Here is a 25,682-nt window from a genome sequence, read left to right as displayed (position 1 = left end):
GGTAACTCAGTTGAAGTGATAGATTTCAAAGCTAAAGTTTTATGGCATCATGAGTTCCCATATAAGAAATTCATATCCCCACTCTACCTCATGGTATCCAAGGAAGCCAGCCAATGCTCCAACTACTCTGCTTTGTCTCATACTTTTCAGATTAAATTTAAAGGACAGAATGTTACCACCCAACCCATGTTCCTCTTCAGGATCACCATAAATCACAACAGCATGAGTACCGTTTTGGTTAAATTCAATACTAAGGTCTTCAAATGTCAGCTGTATAAATTATAAACATAACCAGAGAAGTGGTCAAAGAGAAGATACAAACTTTTAAAGTTTCCCTCTATACGTTAAAGGGCTCTCAGTCACGCCCTCATATTCCGTTGGTAGAAGGGTAAACAGCTGCAGCCTCTTTGGAGGGCAATTACTACCAGATTTAAAGACACAAACCCTTTGACCCAGTGAGTCCACATCTGGGAATTATATACATCCACATCGTCCAAAAACAGTGACACAGGAACATACCAGCATTGCTGGCATGGGCAAAGACTGGCAACTCACTAGAAGTCTGTTAATAGGGAACTGGTGTAAGAAATTAAGGGACATCACACAATATAATTTAATGCAGTTGTTGTAAAGAAGCCCTCTGGGCTTATCTAGAAAGATCCTTGAGATATTTTTAAGTAGAGAAAGCACTGCCAAGCAATATGAATATATACATGTTTGAAAATGCTCAGAATCTCTCTCTATGGATATTCCAGAAACTTATCAGTGTTTGATTTCAGGAAGAAGGATGGGAGTTAGCTGAGTAGGAGACTTACTTTTCGTTTTAGTCTCTTTTAAACTGTTAAAACATTTTAAACTACATACAAAGATCCCCTTTTAGAGTTAAAAAAAAAAAAGCAAATAGAAGATCTTAATCATAAGACAATTTAACAGTCCTGATGAAGCAAGTTCTGCTAAACACACACAGCTAATTTCTTGATGAAGTAAAGGTCTCCTTAGTTGCTTGCCTTTATAATGTGTTTCTCTGGAGCATGAATCAACCAGTGACCCCCTACATTCCTGGGATACAGGTGAGGATAGCCGGCAGAGTGAATCATCCCTTCCACCACCAGCACAGCCCCACTCCCACATCCTGAACCTATGGAGGTGTTGTGGAAATCCTAGGTGAATAGACAAAGGCATTCCCTCTTCCTCACACTCATATCACAGAAAAACAGCAGGGAATTGCATGCCTGATTTAATACCTACCTGCTTCTGAGTTCTTCCGTATAGCAGTAAAGGTAAGCTCAAAGCTGCTGCCACTGTTGTCTGTATCAGAAACAAAGGTAACTGTGGCCTCACTGGTCTCTGTCAGCAATGGTGAGGGCAATATATTTCCACAGACCTTACCTTAAAAGCAAAAGAAATTGAAATAAGATTACTGAAAAATGATGGAAACAAACTTAGACACGTGCTTTTCTGATACTCCCTTCCATGAACTCTCTGTTCTAAATACACCAAAGTATACAGTAGTCCCTTTAATTCATCCTACACTCTGCTTCAATAATTTATACTCCATTTACTTCCTCATACCCAATCTCACATGTCCACATTCTACTCATCCTTCAGGGTCTAACTCAAAGTCCAGCTCTCCATAGACATTCCCTGACAACCAATGGAAACGAGAGCTTTTCTGAACCCCACGGCACATATCCTACTCCACGCCATTTCCTACTTTGTGGTACACCTTTATCTACTTCACCAAACTGCAAGCTCAGTAGGGCAGAGACTGCTTTTACTCTGTATACACTCAGTACTTGGTATGATATCTGGTTTAATGATTGGTTTAAAGAATGATTACTGGGTAAAAAGGCCTGAAGCATGAAATCATTTAGTCAATAAATATTATAACCCTTAGCACAATACCTTGACTATAGAATTCTGTCAAATACTTCTGAAGAGATATTTATACTAATCATTGGCCATATGGAGACCTAGAGACCGAGGTCTATGCCAGCTCCAGAGACCTTCTATCACGCTTAACACATAATATTTCAATTAAAGTAAATATATCAGTTATGCTTACATAGCTTATAAGAGGTATTCAATAAAAGAAATGAAATGACATGAAATTACCTATGGTCATGAGAAAAAAGAACATTATAAAACAAGGTAGAGTTCAGTGTGTACAGTTAATATGTATAGATAAATATACATCAAAATGTTAGCAGCATTTACCTCTAGGTGGTAAGGTTATGAATGGTTTACATTTTCTTCCATATGCTTTCTGTCTGTACCAGATTTGGCAACCATGCACCCGCTTTTGTGGTAAGAAGGAAAAAACTGACATGGCCTTGAAGGGAAGTTTCTGACAATTGTGAGATCAATTTCGTTCAACACTGCTATTAAACTTGAGAAAGGAATCGATAAACCTCAGGAAATATGCTGGTCTTTGCTTCCACTCTTACCACACACACTCTTGGCCCCTTCAAAAGGGCACAGTTTGCAAAATGAAATAATTTCCCTGTGTGCAGAAATCTAATTTCAGATCCTTTAGCCCCTCTTTGGCTGTTTGGATACTCTAAAATGACAAATGAAAATAAATGTAGCATACTCACTAATAAGCACTCCACTGCTTGATTGTAAAGATACAGAGTCATGGTCACATTCAACTTGATTTTCTATGTCTAAGCTTGTAAATTTTATTAGGATAATTTTATTTTCTGGTACCATTATTTTCCAGATACATAAGCTGCAGAGGAGAAAGTGAAGAAAGTATAATAAATGGCAGAGTCAAGTGTGACAAATAAGATCTAATATCTGAGGTTTAGCTCATAACTCAATACTAAAATTTTACAGGATATTAGAAGGTAAAAGGCAAAGGAAATTCTTTATGTGAGAATAATTTGTTTATGCTCAAATTGCCATCATTTCTCCAAGAAATGGAGCAGTATTAATCAGAGAATGTCAGAAACCACCCTTTAAATTTCATTTAGTTATAAAATGCAAGAATTTTGATCTACGAATTTAAGAAACCTAAGATTCATCTCTCTAATTTATTAGTCTAATTGAAAATTCATAATATTCACCCAGAAGTTGAATTATGGATTATGAATTATGGATTGACCATGCAGCATATTTTAACCCAAAGCAGCCACATCCTCCTAGGTCAGCCTAAGTCATAATCCCTGTAGTTGCGATGTTATCCAACTTCCAGGAAGGTAAGCTGTGACCTTTTACAAATATCTTTAGAAACATGTTTAAACATTTTGAAAGTAGTTTACATAATTTAACACACAATCATTTACCTTTATTTTTCTACATGAATTCATACTATTTACTCAAGAAAAGAAATCCCAATCGGCCAGACATTCTCAGGGTCTTCTATGGCTCACATGTATGTGAGTTCAAAGTAATTGTTTTTTTTAATTGACAAGTGACCCTCTGTCATGATTTTAATTGTTCATTTATTTACTTTTTAATTTTTTTGAAGTATAGTTGATTTACAATGTTTCAGGTGTACAGCAAAGTAATTCAGTTATACATACATACATATATATATATATGTATTTTTCAGATTCTTTTCCATTAAAGGTCATTCCAAGATATTGAATATAGTTCCCCGTGCTATACAGTAGGTCCTTGTTGTTTATCTATTTTACATATAGTAGTGTGTATCTGCTAATCACAAATTCCTAATTTATCCCTCCTCACCCCTCTCCCTCCTTTGGTAACCATAGTTCATTTTCTATGTTTGTGAGTGAGTGAGTGCAAAGCAATCTTATCTGGAACCTAACATGTCAGAACGAGCTTCCTTCTAAAGCTCCATAGTCTTTATCAACAACCTTAGACCTGCTAACTGTCCCATTGCCCTTCAAGTAATAACTTCTCAGGACTGTAGGAGTTATCCAACCCTTTTATGCCCAGTTTCCAAAACCAAACACTGTAATTCTCACCAAACACCTTCTACTTAACCAGAAACTCCTTGCTTTACGCTTTTTCTATTCAAGCTCATCATCCTGAACTAGATGTAAAAATAGACTGCCTAAAATATTATTAAAATTACTTTTTAATCACTTTGAGTTAAAAAGCAATAAGCTGCCTAAAATATGACGATGCCCACTTTTCTAAGCACTTTAGTCGGAAAAGCACTCCGTATCCATCTTCCTTCTTGGGATTCATTACCCCCCTTTGAGGTAGGCAGGGGAGAAATTACTCCCCCTTCTCCAAATAGAAAAACTGGCATTGATATTGAAAGAGTCATCACATCTCACATATAATGGGAAATACAGTTTAGGCTTTATGACTTCAAAGGCCACTGCTTTCTCCTGTTTTCATCATATTATTTTCTAATTCAAAAATCTCTAACTCAAAGATGGAAAATAGATTTCAAGTCACATGCCAACCTTGATTTATTGTTATTTTAATGATTGCTGCATTAAAAGGATTCTGAGGTCTAGTCAAGCTGAGTGAGAGAGGGGTACCAGAATTAATCATTGATTTATTCATTCAAATAGCTATTGAGCAGTTATATGCCAGGCACTGTTCTAGGCTCTAAAAGATGTAATATTTTCCTTGGAAGGAGACCATCTGAATGCCATGAATCTGCCATTTCTGAGAGTCTAGCTACCACCTACCAGAATAAAGGCAGGCTTGGAGAGACTATAAATACCTGCTTCACTTTCACATTATCTCTTTCTCCCTTACCATTGGCTAATTAACTCCATTTGGAATTTAAAAGACCCTTCTTGCATCATTCAAGTTTGCTTAGCACGCTGGAGTCACTAAGTAGGTAAATTGGCTCCATGCCTTATTACATTTCTAAGACACGTCTTTTCACATTTGAACATTCTAAAATCAGAAGGATCTTACAATGGAGTCTTAAAGTTCGGTTAGAAGGATCTCACAATGTTAGTCTTACAATCAATGTATTGAAAGAGTGTTTCAAGAGAGGATTTGTAATAGTTTTGGCCAGTCACCTGGGGGTTGACTGCATACTACTTAATTTTTCTGCTTGAGGTGTTTTAGACTACACTAGTGGTGAAAATTTTAGACTGCAGACTTGCATGAATATTAGCTTATGATTCGAATTCTCAGGAAGATTTGTACTCCTCCCTACATCCATTTCCAAGGTTGAGGCATGTAACTTTCCACATGAGTGGGCTTATGCCTTGTATAGCCTTACGCTGAAGGTATAGGTGTCCCACTTTTATATGGAGATCTCCTAATCTTGGGTATTTTGTTTTCTTGATTGGTGGTACATAAAATAAAAATGAACAACTAGTCTGTTTTCGATGTGTTGAAATATGGTACAAATTCATGCTGATATTGAGTTGTAATGTAGCTGAAAGTCTTATTGCCTTTAGTTGACTTCTTACTTTAGTCCCTACAAGCTATTTAATATCTTAACTATTTAATCTTAACTTCATTCTCTAAACATGAAGCGGTTCAAAGCTTAACAATTACTAAGACAGCATCTAGTGCAAATTCCTTCAAATATCCCATAGATTACCTTGGCATTTTCTGTTCCTTTCCCAGGAAAGGAATTATCTTCCTTCTTTCCAAAGCTAAATCTTTATTTGTTGTGTTCTCATGAAACTTCCTTCACATACATATGTATTTCTCTTAACTAATCACTCTTACTCTCTCTCCTGCCCATAAGAACAGTTAGCCCTACCCTTCAAAAAGCAAAATCCCCATTTCTGTTAATCCTAGTGCCCTATTACCCAAAGCCACTGTCCCATCTTCCTCCTTCTCTTCACTGCTCAACTGTCTTCCTCATCTCAAACAATAGCAGCTCCTTCCTTCCTGTAGGGCACAAACCTTCAACACAATCTTAAGTCTTTCTCTCTTGAAACCCAAATTTTCAAGTTGTTAGCAAATCCTGTGGCTCTACCACTTCTCACCACCTCGACTGTTACAAACCTGGTCGAAGCTATCTTCATCCTTACCGGGATTGCTGCAGGAGCTGGTCTTTCAGCTCTTGCTCTTGCCTGTTCTATGGTCTATTTTCAACACAACAGCCAAAGAGATCCTTTAAAATGTGTCAGATCATGTTCCTCCTCTGCTCAACGTCCTCCAGTGGCTCCATATCTTACAGTAAAATCCAAAGTCCTTCTTATGCTCTATAAGTTTGGCCACTCATAATCATGACCACTTTCGCCCTCTCTCACTTAGCTCTAGCTAAGTGCTAATTTTTTTTTTCTGCCAGGAATATCCCTTCCCAAGATGATCGTTTGATGGCCTCACTCATTTCATTCAAGTCTTTGTTCAAATATCATTTTCATAGTGCAGTCTTCCTGAGCATCTTCCCCAATTATTGCACAACCCAGCACTCTCTATCCCTCCCTCTTGCTTTATTTTCCTGTACAGCACTTACCATCTTCTACTGTATGTAATATTATCTGTATTACCCCCACTTTCCACCCCACAACTTGCCCCGCAAAGGAAAACATTTTTGTCTGTTTCATTCTCTGCTGTATAACTAGCACCTAAAATAGTGCCTGACACATCTTAGGGCCTCAATTAATTTTTACTATTTGGTGAAGAGGTACCAAGTCTTCAACATCACTTAATGCATTGTGAATATAGCTTCTAACCTTACAATTCTACTGAATCAGTTCCTAACTTTTGAATTACCATATCCAATCACATTTTATCTGAACTCATTTTGACTTTTGCAATATTTGATACTACTAAGAACACCCTCTGTCTTGAAGTCCTTCTTGCAGAGATCTCTTCAATACTTCATCTAAATTGAATCACAAGTTCTCTGTCTTTGAGGGTAAATTGTCTGTCATCTGTGTATATCTTATCCAATAGATAAATGCTTTCTAGAATCTCACGCATAGCCATCCATCTTCTGCTCAAATATCCACTTATAAAGGAAATTCATTATCTCCTGCGCAGGCCATTAAATCTCAGAAATCTCTCAAATTAGAAACTCCTTTACATTGTACTGAAATCTACCTTCTTCTAACATTTACCCTCTGCTCTTGTTCTCAGCTCAGCAGTTAATCAGAAGTCCAATTCTGCTTCAATGGTAGCCTTTCAGATAAATCAAGACAGTTCCTTCCTCCTGTCAAGTCTTCTTTGGAATGAATATATTCCTAGTTCCCTCCACCACATCTCCCAAGGCACTGTTTTGAATTTCTTTTGATCTTGGTCATTGACCCTCAGGTAATTTCCAGCCTATCAATGTTCCTCTCTAACGACTGTATCTAGAGATCTCCTGCCTACACCCCAGCCCAGGACTCTCACAGAATAGGACTCTGGATGCTATTCGTCTAAAAGTTTAAGCAAACACGGCAAAGGCTTTATTGGTATTATATTATTACTAGGTTGACTCACAGAAAGTCAACTTAGACTCTTAATAAGCCTTTTAAATATGGGCTGCAATTAAGCCACATCATTTCTGTCCTATACTTGTAATGGATATTTACATTTATTTTACATTAATTTTGTAAATTATAATCTCACCACCATTTTGACTTCCCATTGCCCATGGCATAAAGTCTAAGCTTCTTCACATGGAATTCAAGGTCCTCTACAATTAAGCCCTTTTTATCTTCATCATCGACTGCTACCCCAGTTCCTGCTTACATTAACATTGTTCTCCAGCTGCACTGGGACACACTGTCCAAACAGTCCTGATATTCTTCACCTCCTGACATTTCTTATACACAATTCCCTCTGCCTGGCATGATCTGTAGCAATCTCTTATATGTTAGAGCTACAAAAGACGTCATGAGCAATAAAATCATAACTATACTTCACTGTCTAGTTTCAATACCATCCCCTTAACTGAAGCATCTCTACCCCTCCCAACCACAGTACACACACCTCACAAATCACTGCAATAGGAATTATTCTCTCCATTGTCAATAGTACCAACACACCTTGGTAGTGTGTATTATAAAGCTTATTTCACCTTGTTTTATAGTATAGTTATTTTTGTCCAGCTCTTTCCTCCTACCAGATTATAAACTCATAGAACTCTCATCTACCTTTGAATACCTTTCAATGCTCAATGCGATTTTAAAAATGAATGTAGAACACTTAAGAAAATGAGATATTTGCAAAATTAATTTTTAAAGCTTAAAGATATTCTTAGCCATATAGAGGACAAGGTAGGTAAAAATTTTTTTAAGATACTGAAGCTTATAGATAATGAACTATTTTCCCTCTTATAGGCAACACTGAACAAAGTATTACAATTATTACAGAAATAAGTGGGACAGGATTAACCACTAGATTCCCAAAACAATCTCACTACCAGCTGCTGTTAATGTTAGATATTTGAATACATCAATTCAGGTTAAGTTCCAGTCTTTTTTTGTTTGTTTATTTTTTTTAGTTTTTTTTGGCTGTGCCCCGCAGCTTGTGGGATCTTAGCTCCTAAACCAGGGATCGAACCTGGGCCCCCTGCAGTGGAAGCCTGGAGTCCTAACCACTGGACTGCTAGGGAATTCCCCTCGTAAGCTCCAGTCTTAATGTTGATGATTCATACTAACAGGTATCAGAAATACCAATTAGCAAATATTTGTCATCCAATACCAGATAAAATATTTAGGGTTTTATGTTAATCAAATAAAGTAATTGAGATACCAGATAAAATTGCCAAAAAAGGGCCCCTTAAAATGGCATGATTTGGGGGAAAAACCCAGGGATCATTCCTACCAGGGTTACGTACCGATAATGAGAATAGTTGCTCTCTTTCGAATGGGGATAACAAATCTTCCCATTTTCTCCAAATAATACTGTTCCCTGAGGTCTACAATCTTCCAAAACATAGGAAAAAAAGCTGATTATTTTGCTCAGCCATGGACATTTCAAGACATATTGTACAGACTCAGCTTGAAGCTATATAATTTATATTATATAATTCGTATTTATGGAAATGCATTTGTTTGTAGGTGCCATGACCTATACTTTGTATTTGCAGACTTTGTTAGGAAAATTTCTAAATCATAATTTTAAAAATATATAACAATTTTATTAATTAACCATCTGATATTCTTTACAATACTTTTTCTCCCACTTTTACTGAGGTATAATTGACATATAACATTATATTAGTTTCAGGTTTATGACATGATTTGTTATTTATATGTATTGTGAAACAGTGAGTATAGTTAACATCCATCACCATACATAGGTACAAAAATCTTTTTCCTTGTGATGAGGACTTTTAAGATCTACTCTCTTAACAACTTTCAACTATGTAACATAGTATCATTAACTATAGTCATCATACTGTACATTTTTATCTCCAGGACTTATTTTATAACTGGAAGTTATAACTTTTGACTCCCTTCACCCATTTTGCCCACTCACCACCTCTGGCAACCACCAATGTGTTCTCTGTATCTATCAGCTTTTTTTTTTTTTTTTTTTAATTCCACATATAGGTGAGATCACACAGTGTTTGCCTTTTTTTATTTCATTCAGGATAATGCCCTCAGGTTCCTATCCACGTTGTCACAAATGGCAAGATTCCATTCTTTTTTATGGCTGAAGAGTATTCACAATATTCTTTACCTGAGTTCTTCAGATTTAACAATTATCCAATTTTCTCAAATCATGAGTCATAGTGAAGCTGTCAAATTATAGTGTATGAAACTAATATGGTGTTTTCCCATCTCTAACTTCCTGGGTTATAATAAAATACCTTTGTATAATGATATTAAAGTAAAAGTACACAGATTTTAGCAATGACATGGCAAGTCTCCAGCATTCACTCAGAAATTTCAGACTCCTGTGTCACATTTTAATTGTTGGAAGCTAGAACAGGCAACTAGGCAATGAGAAGCTTAGAAAGATGATATTAAGGAGGTGTTATTTAAATAAATTACTTGTCACATTCTGATATTCATTTGACTGTGGAATTGATGGTTATTGCCTGATTTCATTGCCACTTTAAAATATTGTTACCATTAACATTTGTTCAGCGCTTGTTAACCTTACGCCGGCCTCTCGCTGTTGTGGCCTCTCCCGTTGCGGAGCACAGGCTCCGGATGAGCAGGCCCAGCACCCATGGCTCACGGGCCCTGCCGCTCTGCGGCACGCGGGATCCTCCCAGACCGGGGCACGAACCCACGCTCCCCGCATCGGCAGGCGGACTCTCAACCACTGTGCCACCAGGGAAGCCCTCCATTATATTTTTTTTGTACTCTAACACTCCCTACTTACCAAAGTTGGCTTTGTGTTTTAGATATAGCAGTGCAATATCAAAACTCATACATCCAAGTCTGTTGTATTTAGGATGGATAATAATTTCTGAGACAGGAATTTTCTGTTCCTCCTTATCCTTCTGAAAGAGGTTATACTCCCCAGCAGTCACAGTCAGATGCTTAATTTGCTTCCTAAAACCAAACAAAAATCTTTCAATAAGTCTAGCTGTCTCCCCCAGGAAAGACAGTCTTGGTTTCATGTAATTAAATGAAAGTGATTAATGTACCTTTAAGCATTTCTAAGTCTTAAAAGAAGATGTATCTTTATTAGTGATTATTATCAATTGTTATAATTCCCTGTAAATTATAGGTATCTATAAAAAGTCATGGTTTTCAATCACAGAGTGTTTACATTCTGTGAACCCTTTCCCCTAGCGTCAATTGTCTTTCTGCATAAAATATTTATGTCTTCTTTTGTACATAAACCAGTCTATATATGCTCTACCATTTTACGCAAGATAGAAAGTTGTTCCTAGAACTGTCCTTCTTTTCCTTTTACTAGTACCCTCTTTTAATCTAGTCAAGTATCTGTTGTTTCCACAGTATTTTCCCCTCCTAATTACTGAAACTCAGATTATTAGAACATTAGTGCATCTGTTCAACATTTGATGTTAATACTTTATTAAAATAAGTAACCATCACCCCTACCCCACCACTAACTCCACAGATCATAGATGATGTCTGGGATCTTTGGGGTCTCTGATTAGTAGAGTAGGAAGCACAAGAAATCTTGGGATATACACAAGTTTCTGGGAATCAGGAAGGTCAGTGGGTAGGTGGACCAGAGGGAAAAATTAAGAAAGGGACTAAGACTGAACTTTGTATGGTATTTAGGGCGTCGAATCTCCCAATCCTATTGCCATGGATCAAGGTTTGATAAGTAATGGAAATCTACAACTTACTCATCGAGGCTAGCCAGGCAGTGTGCTGCTGTAACCACCAGATCACCTTGAATCAAGCTTCCTCCACAGAAGTGGTGCCTACCTAATTTCAGGGAGACCTGCCCAAGAAAAAAGTTATGAACACAACTAATATACATACATCTCCACACAGATGTCGTCTCCTTCAGAAACATTTGAAATCAACTCTTCTAATATGATGTCACATTAAGACACTGATATAAATTGGTTAGGAAGAGATCTCCTATGAAATAAACTCTTTGACAGTGAGGTCAAGTGGGGTCTGGAGAAAAATTACATGTTAACCTGGAGTTGTAGTATTTGAAACAAAGGAAATAGTTCACCGTTTTCTCATTAAGAAATCAATGTCTTTCTTATACCCACCTGCCACGGGTGTCCACCAACTGTTGAATTTCCCCAACTAGTAACTCTAGAGAAGAACCCCGATTCCAAGATAGTTTCCGTACTTTTCAAATCAACAGCACGAATTCCGCACTTCAGTCCTGTGTGGGAGAGCATATGTGTGATCACACACACACACACACACACACACACACGGCATCTTATGTAAGCGTTCATTTTATCCTGATTTCCACGTTCGGATTTTCCTGGCCTGGCTCAGATGTTCTGGTGTCACTCAGCTGCAGGCTATCCCCTTTCTTTTCTCAAGATACCCCTGACTCGTTGACTAGAACTTGCCTCGCCACTCCCTCTGCCCTTTACAGCCTGAGCTACCTTAATAAAAAAGACCTGGGCACTGCATGAGGCCCTCTCCCTCTGGTGATGGATTCGGGGCTTTCTCTGGGAGGGTGAGCATCACATAATTTAGGTGGAATGAAAGATACTGGAGAACATATGCTGCTCCGGAACAGAGCTATTAGGTTTTAAGTTACTTCTACTTGGTTATCTTTCCCTGGAGGAGAATCCTTAGCACAAGCATGATTAGCAGATGTGCCTAAAAACTTGAACTCCAGAATCCAAAGGATTGCAGAAGAAAATCCGGCCCAGGCCCTTCTTGGGCACAGTTGGCTGTTCTGCCCTGGGGAGGAATGAAGTCCCCTTGCCGGCGCTCAGCCGCCCGCAGCCTCGGCGGCGCCCAGCGCCAGGCTCACCTCTGCTCCGCCAGGGGCGGACCGCGAGCACCAAGAGCAGCAGCGAAGCAGCCGCAGGCGGCGTCCGCATGGCGCCCGCGCGCGGGGACCCGTCGGTCTTCCTCAGACGCCGGCGAGGAGAGGCGCTGCGGCCGCAGGGCTCGCGCTCCCGGAAGCGCACGCGCTCTTCACTCCCTCCCGCGGCGCCAAGGGGCCGCACCTGTCGCGCAGCCGGGCGCACAGCTTTCCCTCCTCAGGACCAGCCGAGCCTTGGCCGCTCTCGGGCCGCCCAGGTGTCATAGCGCCCCCGCCCTCCGCCCCTGGAGACAGGAGCGAGGTGACCTCGAGGGTGAGCCTGGGCCAGATGCGGGAGCAAGGGCATCAGTGGCCTAGAACGCTCAGCGCAGGTGAATTCTGTTCCCAACCAGGGAGTGTGGCCCAAGCCCAGGGTCAAGGAAGCTGGGCACCCATGCAAGACACAGGCAGGCTGACCTCTGAAAGGAGGACTCGTGAAAACTTGAGTATGTAAAGGTACCACCCTGCTTCTAAGAAGCTTGTTGAAGACCGTGACACTCCCAAGTTTTCAAAGGGAGTGGATGTGAAAGATCAGGTTTCTACCCCGTTCCTTTTCTCAGTGGCATCATCAACTTCAGTGGAATGGACCAAAACTGTAGGGTTCAGCATTTAAGAGTATTAAAATGAATCCAGTAGCAGGATTATCATGTCAGCATTTTTTCAATAATTATTTTCTAATAAGTAATTTGTAACGAGTTAGCTTGAGATTGGGAGAGGAATAAAGCCAGAATTTGTAATTGATTTATAATTTATCAAAAAGTGAGGGCAAGGCTAAGTGAACATTTTATATATATTAACTAACCTAGACACCAGTCCCCCAGCCCCAGTTATTTCACTTTTGTATTAAATAGAAATAAAAGCTTCTTGAGGTAGGAGGGTAAACAAATTAGGGAGACAGGCAGGTGGTAGACAGAAGGACAGGAAAACAGAGACAGTCGAGGTGGAGGGAATGCAGGTCCAGGGACAGGCAGCTGACAGTCAGAGAGGGGCAGAAGGGAGCAGGTGAATTGGGAAGCTTCTGGCAAAAAGCTTCAAGAATGTGATTGGCACCCAAACTTGAAACACACCATCTCAAGCCTTCTTGCCTTATGAAGCTAAAAGGGGTTTCCGTGATTTTTATGTCCCAAGTCTTACAACACGGAAAAGCTCTTAAGTTGCACTGTCCAATAGAGTGGACATTAGCCATGTATGGTTATTAAAATTAATATTAACTAAAATAAAAAAAATTTGTTCCTCAGTCGCACTAGCTACATTCTGGTCCTCAATAGCCACCTGTGCCTAGTGGCTACCATATTGGACAGCACAGATATGCAACGCTGCCATCATCAACAGTTGTGTTGGACTGAATTGTTCTTGAGAGTAGCACCATTTTAAGTATTTATTTAAAATAGTCACAACTTGGATGGCAGTTTGACTGAGTAGATGACTCCTGGGTTTCAAGCTTGGGTGTCTAGGGCACACCAGGAGGGGACTTGGTAAGGTAAGCTGCTCTTTTCTGAAAATACACTGCTACATCTGAGTGCTGTAAAAGAACTCTCCAGGTGGTGACTGTCTGACCCATGGCCCTCACCACTCTCATCTCCGAGTTTCGCTTTCACTGTAGTGACCTCACGATTATTACCATAACCATCTGTGGCCCCAGGGGCACACTACTCTCCAATAAAAGCTCAGACCCTCCAAAGGGACGCAAACTCCTCTCTTTCTTCTTAGCAAGAGAGGGTCAGATTAAAGTCACTACAAAGCTGTTACAAAATAAAATAGAAGGAAAGAAAAAATGAACATGTGCTGTGCACGTTGGACCCACGATGTTCAAGTTCATGGCTAACCTCATGAAGCTTACAGACCCTGTCCCCTTGTAGTTTTGTGCACATGGTACACACACAGCTTTGCAGGATCTTCAGTGGTGTGTTTCACACCTGGGAGTCTCCATGGGGTTGGGCACTGTTTCATTTCCTGTTACATCACAGCTCCCTTTTTTCCAGAGTTCAAACTCACAGCCTCAAGTGAGACCTTGTCCTTCTATACAGGAGATTGATCCCTTTCTGGCTTGACAAAATAATGCCTTTCCATTAAGTAGAAAAAGAGCCATTCAATACGAATTGCATACATAACAAAAGCCAGGTCATTAGTTTTAGATTTAAATTTGCTAGTAAGATGATGGTTTAAATATGTTGGGTTTGTGGTGACCTTGAAGGGTCCAAATGGAAGGGTTCTCTTATTTTAAAACAAAACAAAACAAAACAAACCAGAACACTTCAGAAAAGGAAAGGATGTCAAGCAGAGTGGGCTGGACTTTCCCAAATTGGATTGGGAAATCTGCCTTGAATTTGAACATATATCTTCATTAGGGCAGCGAAATAATGATCTGCTATTGGAGGCCTTCCAAGACTCTTGATGGAAGCCCCAGCTCTAAGCACAGTTGTAAACTTAGGAGTGTTGGGAGACTAACCCATGAACAATGAGCAAGTCATGGGGTAAATAATATTTTGTTTAAAATATGTTTTTCCATTCCCGCTAAACCACTGATCTAAACTCTCGAACGCTCTCCCAAGTCCCACAAGACCTAGGAATCAGCACTAAAGTGATTATTAGTGACGTTAGAAACAGCAACTTGATTTGAATATTTGTTGCAGAGACAGATTTCACTAGGTTGCAGAGAGAATGTGAAGGATGCAAGTAGAAAGAATGAGTGAAGACAATTTATTCAAAATAGTCTGGCTGTGAAGGGCATAAAGAGATGCAGTAGCAGCCAGAGGTGAAAAGGAATAAAGGAAGGATTGTTTTCAAGGGATCTTGATGGTGGCTACCTGTATCTGTGTGTGTGTGTGTGTTTTCCGGTACGCGGGGCTCTCACTGTTGTGGCCTCTCCCGTTGCGGAGCACAGGCTCCGGACGCGCAGGCTCAGCGGCCACAGCTCACGGGCCCAGCCGCTCCGCGGCACGTGCGATCCTCCCGTACCGGGGCACGAACCCGCGTCCCCTGCATCGGCAGGCGGACTCCCAACCACTGCGCCACCAGGGAAGCCCTGTATCTGTGTTTTTAAAATAGAACAGAATTGATGAGAGCCAGAAAAAGGAAGAAGTTAAGGAAGAAGAAAGAGATTAAAGAATGGAATGAATTTCTACAAGATGTGATAATCTAGGGCCGAGGGCCCTCTTCTTTCATTGTAGCAACAGGAGAGAGGGGAGAATTGGGTGCAGGTTAAGTTTGTAGATGACTGAGTGCAGGATATTGAGGGTTTTCTACCTTGTATTTACTCCATAAAGAAAGAGGTGAAGGCATCTCAGTAAGATGAGGGGAAAAGATCTGGAATGGGTAAGCACTGAAAACAGTGGTTGTGGGATATGAAAAAGAGAGCAGACATAAAGCACACAGAACAATGCAATGAATGAATGAATGAATGGGGAAAGGAAGAAGGATACTCTTTTTTTCTTTTTAAAGCAGGCACCTACTGGTGACATGGATTTCAGTGGGTACTAATCACGGAGCACTTGAGAGATTGAAACAAGACATAATTATTTTCATCATATTTTATATAAAATAGACATTTACATAAATTTTATTTTGGAAAGATCTAGGCAAAGTGTACATAATCAGACTTAAATGGGAGAAATACTTTATGGGAGATATATTTCTAACTGGCACAGAAAAAGTAACAAAAATGTACATTTATATATAACTGATCAAGAACATGATGTAAGTATTTTCCTCTGACAAAAGGAGGGATGGGTGAGTCACAGCAAGTCAAATGATTTCCACATTGTAAAAGCAAGCCATGGGGCTAAAATACAGATATTTTAGTTCCTTTGGAGGAAATTTTTTAAAATCTCTTTTCCTTAGAAACGTAAAAAAATCGCTAATTTTTATATGTACAGACTGCAAAATAAGAGTAGTTACCTCTGCCATAGTAAAGTACTTGGGCAGTTCAGTCACTTTTAGGGTTGTTTGTGTATGTGTTTTGCTGCAATGATTAAGAATTTCTAAAACGAAGGGCAACACTTATCAGTTATCTCTTCAGAGGCAGAGGGCTTTGCATTTGGATTCAGGGGACTCACAGAGCTGGATAGGTCCATAGGAGTAACCACTCCTTTAATGGACAATAAACATGACTGAGACACTTGGTAACTTGTCCCAGGTGAGGCGGCACCTCGGTGGCAGAGCAGGACTAGAATCCAGATCTCCTGGTTCTTGGACTGGGTCACCCCTCCTATGGACCAGCAACACAACCCCAGAAGGACATTATGCACATTGGCAAAGTCTAAAGTGATACAAATATGCACCACGTGCCCCACTGAGAATGGGAAAAAACTCCTGGATTTCTGGACATAGACATCTCTTTTCAGTTTGTGGTAAATGCTGATCTAAACTTACAAACTGATAATGACTGCATATTATGATGGGTGCTAATTTTACAAGTTATATGCCCTAAAGGTTTTCATGGAAAGGATCCTTGGTGATAAAAATGGAACATTTTTATATGAGCCAATTGATAGATATTGATTCTGTTGTGACATTTTATTTTACTGACAGTAAACCATAGCTTTGGTTGAAGTTATTTTATTTCTTCTCTTTAAGTTATATGACTACCAAAAAAAAATAAGGAAGTGCTATTTTTGGAAGAACTGTTCAACATATTTTTCACACTGAAAACTTCAAGAATAATCATAATCATAAACAGTTATATTTCTCCATAGTTTTTGGCATTGTAAGTTTTCATCCTATTCAATTACAGCCTAAATACAGGATTTGACAGGTAGTTACTTTTAAAATGCCAAAAGATGCCATTTAGATAGTTAAGTTTTGCTATTATTGGGAGATACCAACATACAATTTAATCAAAGTAAATGTGATTCAGAAACCAGGAAAAAAATTAAAATAAACAGAACACCTATAACTACATTTGCTTTGAGTGTTATTACTAATACCCTCTGGATTTATTGATCTAAAGTGCAAATCCGTCACAAATCAGAGAAAAAGTTTTTTTGTTGTTTTTTTTTAAAAACTGATTCTAATGAGTACAATTAAGAAATAATTAATGAAAGCTGACATGTGTAACCTAAAGAAAGAGGGAGGCATAGAGAACATGGCTCTATGTCATGGGCCCTTCTATGAGTCATAAACAATATGAGTTTTATATACCGGGTGCCTCGTCCAGTACGTGCAAATGGCAAGGCAATCCCTGTCCATCTGAGAACCAAGAATTCTGTAAATATAAAGGTCAAATGCCTCACTGCACATTAGAATCATAACCTGGGTGGCCAGGGTCCAGGGATTCCTAAAGGTGTGCACGCAGGTTATCCTCAAATCCACCAGGGCCAAAGCACCTGTGTGTGAGGGGCGAGAGCTCAGCTATCAGCTGAACCCGGCTCTTCAATCCGGGAGGCCTGGAATGTTTAATAGAGGCGATACAAAACCCTGTATGGAAAGGTTTGGATTTTCTCAGTCCTGTTGAAACGCAGTTGCACAACCACTGCAAAACCCTGCACCAAACCGAGGTACCACATGTTAGGCACGTCAGACTCGTACACTGGGGGCTGTGAAGTACTGTGGGGAGTTGGAGTCAAAGCGCTGATAATCCTCTTTGTTTTTTGATGGGCTGCAAAATAAACAGGCCTAAAAGATATATCTCAGGATTCCCTAAAATAAAATTTCTTTTCCTCCAAGGTATTTAAATCTTTGGTTTAGTTCACTTACGTTACATCACTGAACCATGTTTTACGAATGCCGTTAACAGGTTGAAAACATCTGAATCAGTTTTTAAAATCCTGAATAATTCTTAAGGTTAACATAAACTTGTAAAGCCATTCTCGTGGCTCCATGTCGAAGGACATGTGAAAGGACTGCCACTTATTGGAGAATTTGAAGGCAAGGAGAACTGGTTCTGGTCAGACAGAAGGACAGGTTAGATAGACTGGCAGTAGGAGGGGAATATATGTACACAAGGAACTCTAAGTGTAGCTGAGACAAAATAGCCAATGCTGCACAGGGTAACAGTCACAAATGAAACTCTGCTCATTAGATCAAGTGTTCAGCTAGACTGAAGCAACTCCTGTCTTGTTCTCAGCTACCTTCCCTCCTACCCACGACCCAGTGCAAAATGGAATTATTCAAAAATTACTGAGAACTTCAAGCAGAGAATTCAACCAAACACAAGGTGCTTCTGAGTGCAGGACTCTGAGGGTCTACAGAGACTGCATGTCCACAAAGCTGGCTTTGCAATTCCATCTCAGAAAGGGGCTATCAACTCACAGCCAAGCATGCTTCTGTTAAGGGAACCTGGATTCATCTCCATGAGTAGCCAGGGCACTCCACTTTCGTTTTGATAAGGATGAATTCCACATATTATTTCATGTTATAAGAGCAAATAAAAATAGTTATAAAATACACTTAATATCTCTGAAAAATAATATGTGATTTATTTTCTTATAGGCACCACTCAACTATGAAAAGTATTTCACTGGCCACATATAAGTGAAAGTATTAACTCAGGACAGAAATATCTGGTCCAACAAACAGGCTTACTTTTAACGTTCAAAGAGATGCCAGTGAGTGCAGAAAGAACGAGACAGAGTGACAGAGTGAGAAAGACAGAGAGAGGGAGGGGGAGAGAGAGAAGGGGCGAGGGAGAGAGGGCAGGAGAGAGAGGGGGAGAGAGAAATAGAGAGACAGAGAACAGAGGAAGAGAGAAAAGCACCCAAAAGAAGGCAGGAAAAGTCTCCTGAAGGCCAGTGACCATTTTCTCTCAGAAACTTTTAGGCTGTAATAGCCATTTCAATTATTCCAACAAATGTACTCGCCTATCTTTAGCAGCCCTTCAAGTAAGGCGTAATTGCTTTTCAAAATTTGGGGCTCTATATTTTCCATTAACTTTCTAAGTATGAGTTTTTTTTACACTAAAACTAAAAAGTTGTAATTAAAGTCCTAGATATTGTTTTTAGCTAGGGCTTCATGTTTTTCATTTTGGGGATGGAGTAGTTATTTTACAATAAATACTTTAGTACATTTCTTGACCTTAGGGCTACAGAAGTATAATTTGGGAGGGAATAAAAATATTTTAAATGAAATTTTGGATACATTTATGATATATAACATTAAAAGACTATTAGAAACAGAAGATCAGAGTGGTACTATATACATTATTGGATTATTGATATACACAAACAGAATACACACAAACAGAATTTGCTAATTCAAATTCCGTAATCCTTTGCATTTAAAATATTCCTGGCATCATCCCTTTCCAAAGAAGTTTTTCCTCCTTTTATCTAGATTTACCTTGACAAAAAAATAATAATAACAACATAGAGAGGCAGTGGTCTCTGATACTGGGGTTGAAAAGAAGCAGGAGGCTTCTTGCTCTGGCCTGAGCGTGTGACATACGCGTGTCTTCAGGCTCCTACATGTGTATGACACCTGGCTTAGCCAGGAACAGCACTGACCAGAGTGGGTTTTTGTTTTTTTTTTAAGTTTATGATGAAAACCAAATGAGAATCAGTATTCCAATTTCTTCAATTTCAAAATATATTACCTCCCAAACACTGAAGGGTGATTCCTAATTTCTTTAGCTTTAGCAAGTGAAGAGTCAAGACAAATTTTTTTAGGGGCTGTTAAAACTTAACTACCTTGTAATTTAGATTTATAATTTTTGTATGATCAGTTGTGAAAACTGCTATTAAAACCACTATGTACAGGGAAAAAAGTGTGTATATATTAAATATTTTATAAGTTATGAATAAATAACACTAAAAGACAAATTGTAAATTCAACTTTGCCATCCCTATCTTTTAACTATAAATATATATTTTAAAGTTATGAATTTAGACATTTTTTTCCTAGATTTTTTGAGCATTCTCCATGAAATCCCCAAAATTACAAATACAGAACCAGGAACTGCAGGTTCTATCATTCATGTTCTAAGCACAGAATTCTCATTAAGCCTAGGAAGACAAATCAATAGAGCTGTCCATCTATTTAGAGTCTATGAAGATTTCTGTAATCTACCATAAAGATTCCTCAGTGGTTAAATATATTTTCAAAAAATAATCTCAGAACGTCTGAGTGTTAAGATAGTAAAGTAGAACATTTCTCTCAATTAATATCTTTAATATTTCTCATGTAGAATATACTATTTTTTTCTCCACCAAAATAACAATATATTTGGAGGCAGAAACATTTACGAGTTTTAAAAGCACTTATGAAATCTTAGAGCAGAACCACTACTCTAGTAATACTTGTAATAAAATTAATTTAAAACATTTCCATGAAGAGTCAGGGGTAGCAAGACCCTTGATTTTTCCCTAGGAATAAGAATACTCATACACAATTCCAGAAGCTTCCTTTTTGACATATTAGGCAATGGGAAAACAGCTTGTATCAGAGTGGAATTTAATTTACTTCTCAATAGGGCTCTAGCACTATCCTCAGAAGGATATTAGACAAACCTTACTTAGCTTTATCTTACAATAGCCCCTTTCCCCATATATTCCAGAAGGTTTTTACAAACACTGTTAGATACTCATTTCTAGTTCTGGAGAATTAAATGAGCTACCTCTTGGTAGAATTTCTCCAATGGTTTATCCCAGAGGATTTACCCTCTCTGAAATAGCTCCTCTCCTAAAGAAGAGATGCCATGCACTCATAGCATTTCAAGCCTCTGTTTCTGAGACACAAATATCTACACTAAGAAATGGAATTAGATTTCCAGGTTGGAAAATCAGACAGACATATGAATGGAAATCTGGAATTAAAGCAAACAAACGTCTGTCAAACGTGTAGCTGCTGTTTTCCTTCCTTCAGGCCCTTCTAGCCCTTGCTTTGCTCTCTTTGTCTTCTTTCATGGAAATGCAAGTCCCCAGCACAGGGTTACCAGCAAGTGTCCCAAAATGTGCCACCCTGAACTCGAGTAAGAGGAAAACTTCATCGGTTGTGCCCCAACTGATGTGTAAGCAAGGCTTCCGTCTGTCAGTTCTTCCTCTTCCAAAGGCACCAGTACTGTCCCTTGGAGACTTGGTCAAATGCTGCTACATTTGATCCTTTTCTCGAACTTCTTGTAATCTTTTTTCTAGACGATCCAATTTGGCAAGATTTTCCTGCAGCAGTTTGCTGTCTGGAACCAGCTGTAAGGCTCTCTCATAATAAGCTCTTGCAGACACGTAGTTTCCCTGTTGAGAAAAAGAAAGAGAATAATTATATTCTGATCCATCAGATAAAAAACAGACCTTCTCGTCCACTTTAACATTAACATCCTCATAAGGAGACCCTGTCTGCATGTGTAATTTTATCCTTATCTGTTGGTGCCTTTGAGAATCCATTTGTTTTAAGTACCAGACCAGATGGAGAATGTGAAGGATAAGGTTAAATGGCAGCAAAACAGATTTCCAATTCTACTAATACAGGGTATGAAGCTATAATTTCATAGCATTCTCATAGGGTTAGCACTGTTCCTTTGTAATCAAGTGGAGCCAACGCACTGGAAATTCATATTGAGAAGGAGGAGGACAGAAAGAGTGTTGGGTTGGGGGAAAGGGGTGTGTGTGTGTGTGTGTGTGTGTGTGTGTGTGTGTGTGTATGTGTGTGTGTGTGTGTGTGTGTGAGAAAGAGAGAAAGAGAGAGAGAGAGATGTTTTTGAAATTTCAAGAGTAATGATTAAAAAGTAAATAATTCAGGAGTCCACTACAGCTATTTAGTGGTAGGAAGTATTTTAATCTTCACCTTAAAACATAAAAGCAACTTTTGCCTAATACAGGCTTTAATGCAAACCTAAGTTTTTATAAAATAAAAAGAACTGATAATAAATATATGGAGTCAAATTTATCCCATACTCAAGGTGTGTGACAATATGTCTGCTGGAAACTCTAAAGGCGGGGGGGAAGGTATGTCACTCTGGACCTGCTAAAGACCCCTCTGTTGGCCCCCATCTGGTTTGTTCAATGCTTCCCTAACTGGCAACCATGCGTGCCTGGTCCCAGAAGGTCCCTGACAAACTAGTCAGAATTACTAACTTTTTTCCAGCCTCTTTTCTGCCACTAAATGTATTCCTTCCGTATGGTCAACCCCCTTTCATATCTGTGTGCTGCTAAGTCTCAGAACCAAGATCGGTAGAGATCTCTCCATTCCAAAAAAACAAGCATCTGCTGTGCTTTATTCTCAGTTACAGCTCCATGTGGATGAAAACTAGTTACTCTCTAAATTTCCACCACAATTTAAAGTAGTACCTCTTGGAGTGAAAGTACTATGTAGCAATAGCGACCTATATTTGCTGAATGCTTAACTACCTCCCAAGTGAATGAACAAGTGTCAAGACCTCAGACTCTGCCTGACATATAATGAGCACTCAATCCGATGCTGTCATTGTTGTTATTATTAAATGACTATTTACGTGTAAATGAGTAAACACTGCCTATTTCTTATGGTATTCACTTGTCATACCGGTGAAAAGGAGAGTAAAAATGACAGAACAGATAACTGCACATTGGGAATCCAGGAGCTGGCATGTGCACAAATGAAAATATTTCTGATTATTAACACTGATTCTGATAAGAGGCTGAACAGAATTCTGAACAAATGAGAACGTGGATTTAGCGACATTCCTATTGTTTTCAACTCAAGTATTTATCTTCAGAGTGTCTCCTGATGTTTATTAAGCTTAGCACATAGGTGCAGATAACTGAACATCTGTGGCTCTTAGATTGCTCTCAAAACTGTGTTCCTACTGCGGTTGATTTTGAAATCAGTTTCCCAAGAGGTTTCTCTGAAGTTAGGCCTTAGCCTGGTGCCAGGCATCTCCTCTGATCACCAGCTTTCTCTGTCCTTTCACAAAAAGATCTATCATAGAGTTATTTTCTCCCTCAAGTTGCTCTTTTCTTGATGCAACTGGAAGCCTTATTTTTTATTTTATTTTTTTTGCGGCACGCGGGCCTCTCACTGTCGCGGCCTCTCCCGTTGCAGAGCACAGGCTCTGGACGCGCAGGCTCAGCGGCCATGGCTCACGGGCCCAGCCGCTCCGCGGCATGTGGGATCCTCCTGGACCGGGGCACGAACCCCTGTCCCCTGCATCGGCAGGCGGACTCTCAACCACTGTGCCACCAGGGAAGCCCTGGAAGCCTTAATTTTTAAAAAATGAATTTATTTATTTTATTTGTCTATTTTTGGCTGTGTTGGGTCTTCCTTGCTGCGCGTGGGCTTTCTCTAGTTGCGGCCAGTGGGGGCTACTCTTCGTTGCGGTGCGCGGACTTCTCATTGCAGTGGCTTCTCTCGTTGTGGAGCACAGGCTCTAGGCACGTGGGCTTCAGTTGCTGTGGCTCACGGGCTGTAGAGCACAGGCTCAGTAGTTGTGGTGCACGGGCTTAGTTGCTCCACAGCATGTGTGATCTCCCCGGACCAGGGATCGAAACTGTGTCCCCTGCATTGTCAGGTGGATTCTCAACACTGCGCCACCAGGGAAGCCCTGGAAGCCTTAATTTTTAAAACAAGTTATAGCCCTTAATTCAATGTCCTCGATTTCCAGATGCTAGATAGGGAATTTGAATTATCCAATTTCTAGAAATGTGCTAGTTACTATGATGGCCACTAGTCATATGCGGCTATTTAAGTGTAAGTTGATTATGATGAATTAAGAATTCAGTTGCTCAGTGGCACATTTCAAGTGCTCATTAGCCATGTGGGGCTAGTGGCTACGACCTTGGACAGTACAGACATAGAACATTTCCGTCATCTCAGAAAGTTCTATTGGCCAGTTCCATTCTAGAAAATGCATTAATGTCATAAGGCAGGATTGAAAATAGTACTTTGTGATATGGCCCAGGTGATGCAACTCTTTGATTATAAGGAATGTATTGTAGGGGTTTCCCTGGTGGCGCAGTGGTTGAGAGTCCACCTGCCAATGCAGGGGACACGGGTTTGTGCCCCGGTCTGGGAAGACCCCACATGCCGCGGAGCGGCTGGGCTTGTGAGCCATGGCCGCTGAGCCTGCGCGTCCGGAGCCTGTGCTCTGCAACGGGAGAGGCCACAACAGTGAGAGGCCCGCGTACCGCAAAAAAAAAAAAAAGAATGTATTGTAACTTTTTTGGTCCATCCATTTCATTTTACATAAAACTTCATGAAAAATATCATCTTTTATTTCCAAGTAGTATGAGCAAGAGTCAAGTCTCTTTTTCTCTCTCTTTGTGTCATCTCCTTGCAAAGCCTTATTCCAACTCTCAGCCTTGCACAGCCCTCAGTCCTTCCTAAGCTTCACCCAGGCTCAGGCTCAGTGCGGCCCAGGAATGGGATAACACTGCTTGATGCATGCGCTTCCTGGCAATGCAAAGGTCACAGAAAGTTAATGGTTGTTCTTGAAGGCGTCATAATGATAATCCTGCACCCTAACGGTGACATCAAAATGACTACATCCAAGTCATGTGCCTGGTCTATACATTCGTATTGGATTGCATCATATGAATTTACATTTAAAATTAAACATTTTAAAATTACAAACATGGCAATTTTATATTGTTCAACCTAATACATTATGGCCACAAGATGAAAAAAGATAAACTAATTTTTAATCAGTGTGTTTGTTATATTTTGAAATAATACACTCAGTAGATCCTTCTTCAATCTCCAGATACCTTTGCAGGGGAAGCACCTCTAAATTTAAAGCAATGGGTTCACTTGTTAATCTGAAAGAGTTCAATAAATGTACTATTTTCTCTTTATTTCCAGACTTAATGAACACTCTTGAGTGCATTTATTGTACTTTATCTAATTAACAATTGAACCCATTTCTTTAAATGCAGGTGCACTCCATCTAAAAACATATTAAGTGTATTACCTGAAAGTGCAACTATTTAATATATTATTTAAATATTTAAAATTATTACGTTACTGTTTTTAAAAGTAAGTTCATTCTATGTTTCCCAACTAGATACTGCTGGACACCCTAGAATGTCATTAAGATCAGAGCTTGGTTTATTGGGCTCTGATAGATGTCATGACTGGATTCGCCATCAATGTTCCGCTATTAGATCAAGGCTAATAGTTGCAGAGTAACTATCCCATTATCCCCTCCCATCTGTATAGTCATGGATCACCTTTTTGTTTTACTGTGTTTCTCAGAGTGAGCAGTTCCCACTTAATCGTAAACCCTATTTAGCTTTTGTTTAAATTCTAATCACTATCTCGCTATTTTGTCAGGGTAAAGACTGATAGAAGCCTGAAAATAAGTTAGCTAAACAAGAGTGATCCTTTCAAAACATGTCAGACCATGGCATTTCTCTGCTCAAAGTCCTCCAAGGACCCCAACTTGCTTGGCATGAAAGCTGAAGACTTTACAATTCCTTTCAAGGCCCTGCATCATCTGGCCCTGTGACCTCTCTGACCCAGCTTCTATCATTTCCTCTCACTTGCCTTCTCCCTAGTCTTCAAAT

The 25,682-nt window shown here is 39.5% G+C and overlaps 2 protein-coding genes across 5 annotated transcripts in view; both read right to left on the bottom strand.

Moving 5' to 3' along the window:
* The window catches only part of OVCH1 (ovochymase 1), a 76,527-nt gene extending 64,209 nt beyond the window's left edge, over window positions 1–12,318 (bottom strand). Inside the window, exons 1-9 of the mRNA XM_030830382.2 lie at window positions 12,223–12,318; window positions 11,495–11,613; window positions 11,114–11,211; window positions 10,171–10,343; window positions 8,672–8,759; window positions 2,598–2,731; window positions 1,249–1,389; window positions 1,008–1,138; window positions 180–270 (exon numbers count right to left, since the gene is read on the bottom strand). Coding sequence (XP_030686242.2) covers window positions 180–270; window positions 1,008–1,138; window positions 1,249–1,389; window positions 2,598–2,731; window positions 8,672–8,759; window positions 10,171–10,343; window positions 11,114–11,211; window positions 11,495–11,613; window positions 12,223–12,292 — 1,045 coding nt within the window. The 5' untranslated portion in view covers window positions 12,293–12,318. The remainder of the gene's footprint in view (window positions 1–179; window positions 271–1,007; window positions 1,139–1,248; window positions 1,390–2,597; window positions 2,732–8,671; window positions 8,760–10,170; window positions 10,344–11,113; window positions 11,212–11,494; window positions 11,614–12,222) is intronic.
* Window positions 12,319–15,771: 3,453 nt separating this feature from the next.
* The window catches only part of TMTC1 (transmembrane O-mannosyltransferase targeting cadherins 1), a 263,380-nt gene continuing 253,469 nt past the window's right edge, over window positions 15,772–25,682 (bottom strand). For all 4 annotated transcript variants that reach the window (XM_030830461.2, XM_060306111.1, XM_060306112.1 and 1 more), the window contains one exon: window positions 15,772–21,437. In XM_030830461.2, coding sequence (XP_030686321.1) covers window positions 21,297–21,437 — 141 coding nt within the window. In that variant the 3' untranslated portion in view covers window positions 15,772–21,296. The remainder of the gene's footprint in view (window positions 21,438–25,682) is intronic.

This window comes from Globicephala melas, chromosome 10, assembly GCF_963455315.2.
Source record: "Globicephala melas chromosome 10, mGloMel1.2, whole genome shotgun sequence".
Classification (NCBI taxonomy): domain Eukaryota; kingdom Metazoa; phylum Chordata; class Mammalia; order Artiodactyla; family Delphinidae; genus Globicephala; species Globicephala melas.
This window is presented reverse-complemented; position numbering and strand designations above follow the sequence as displayed.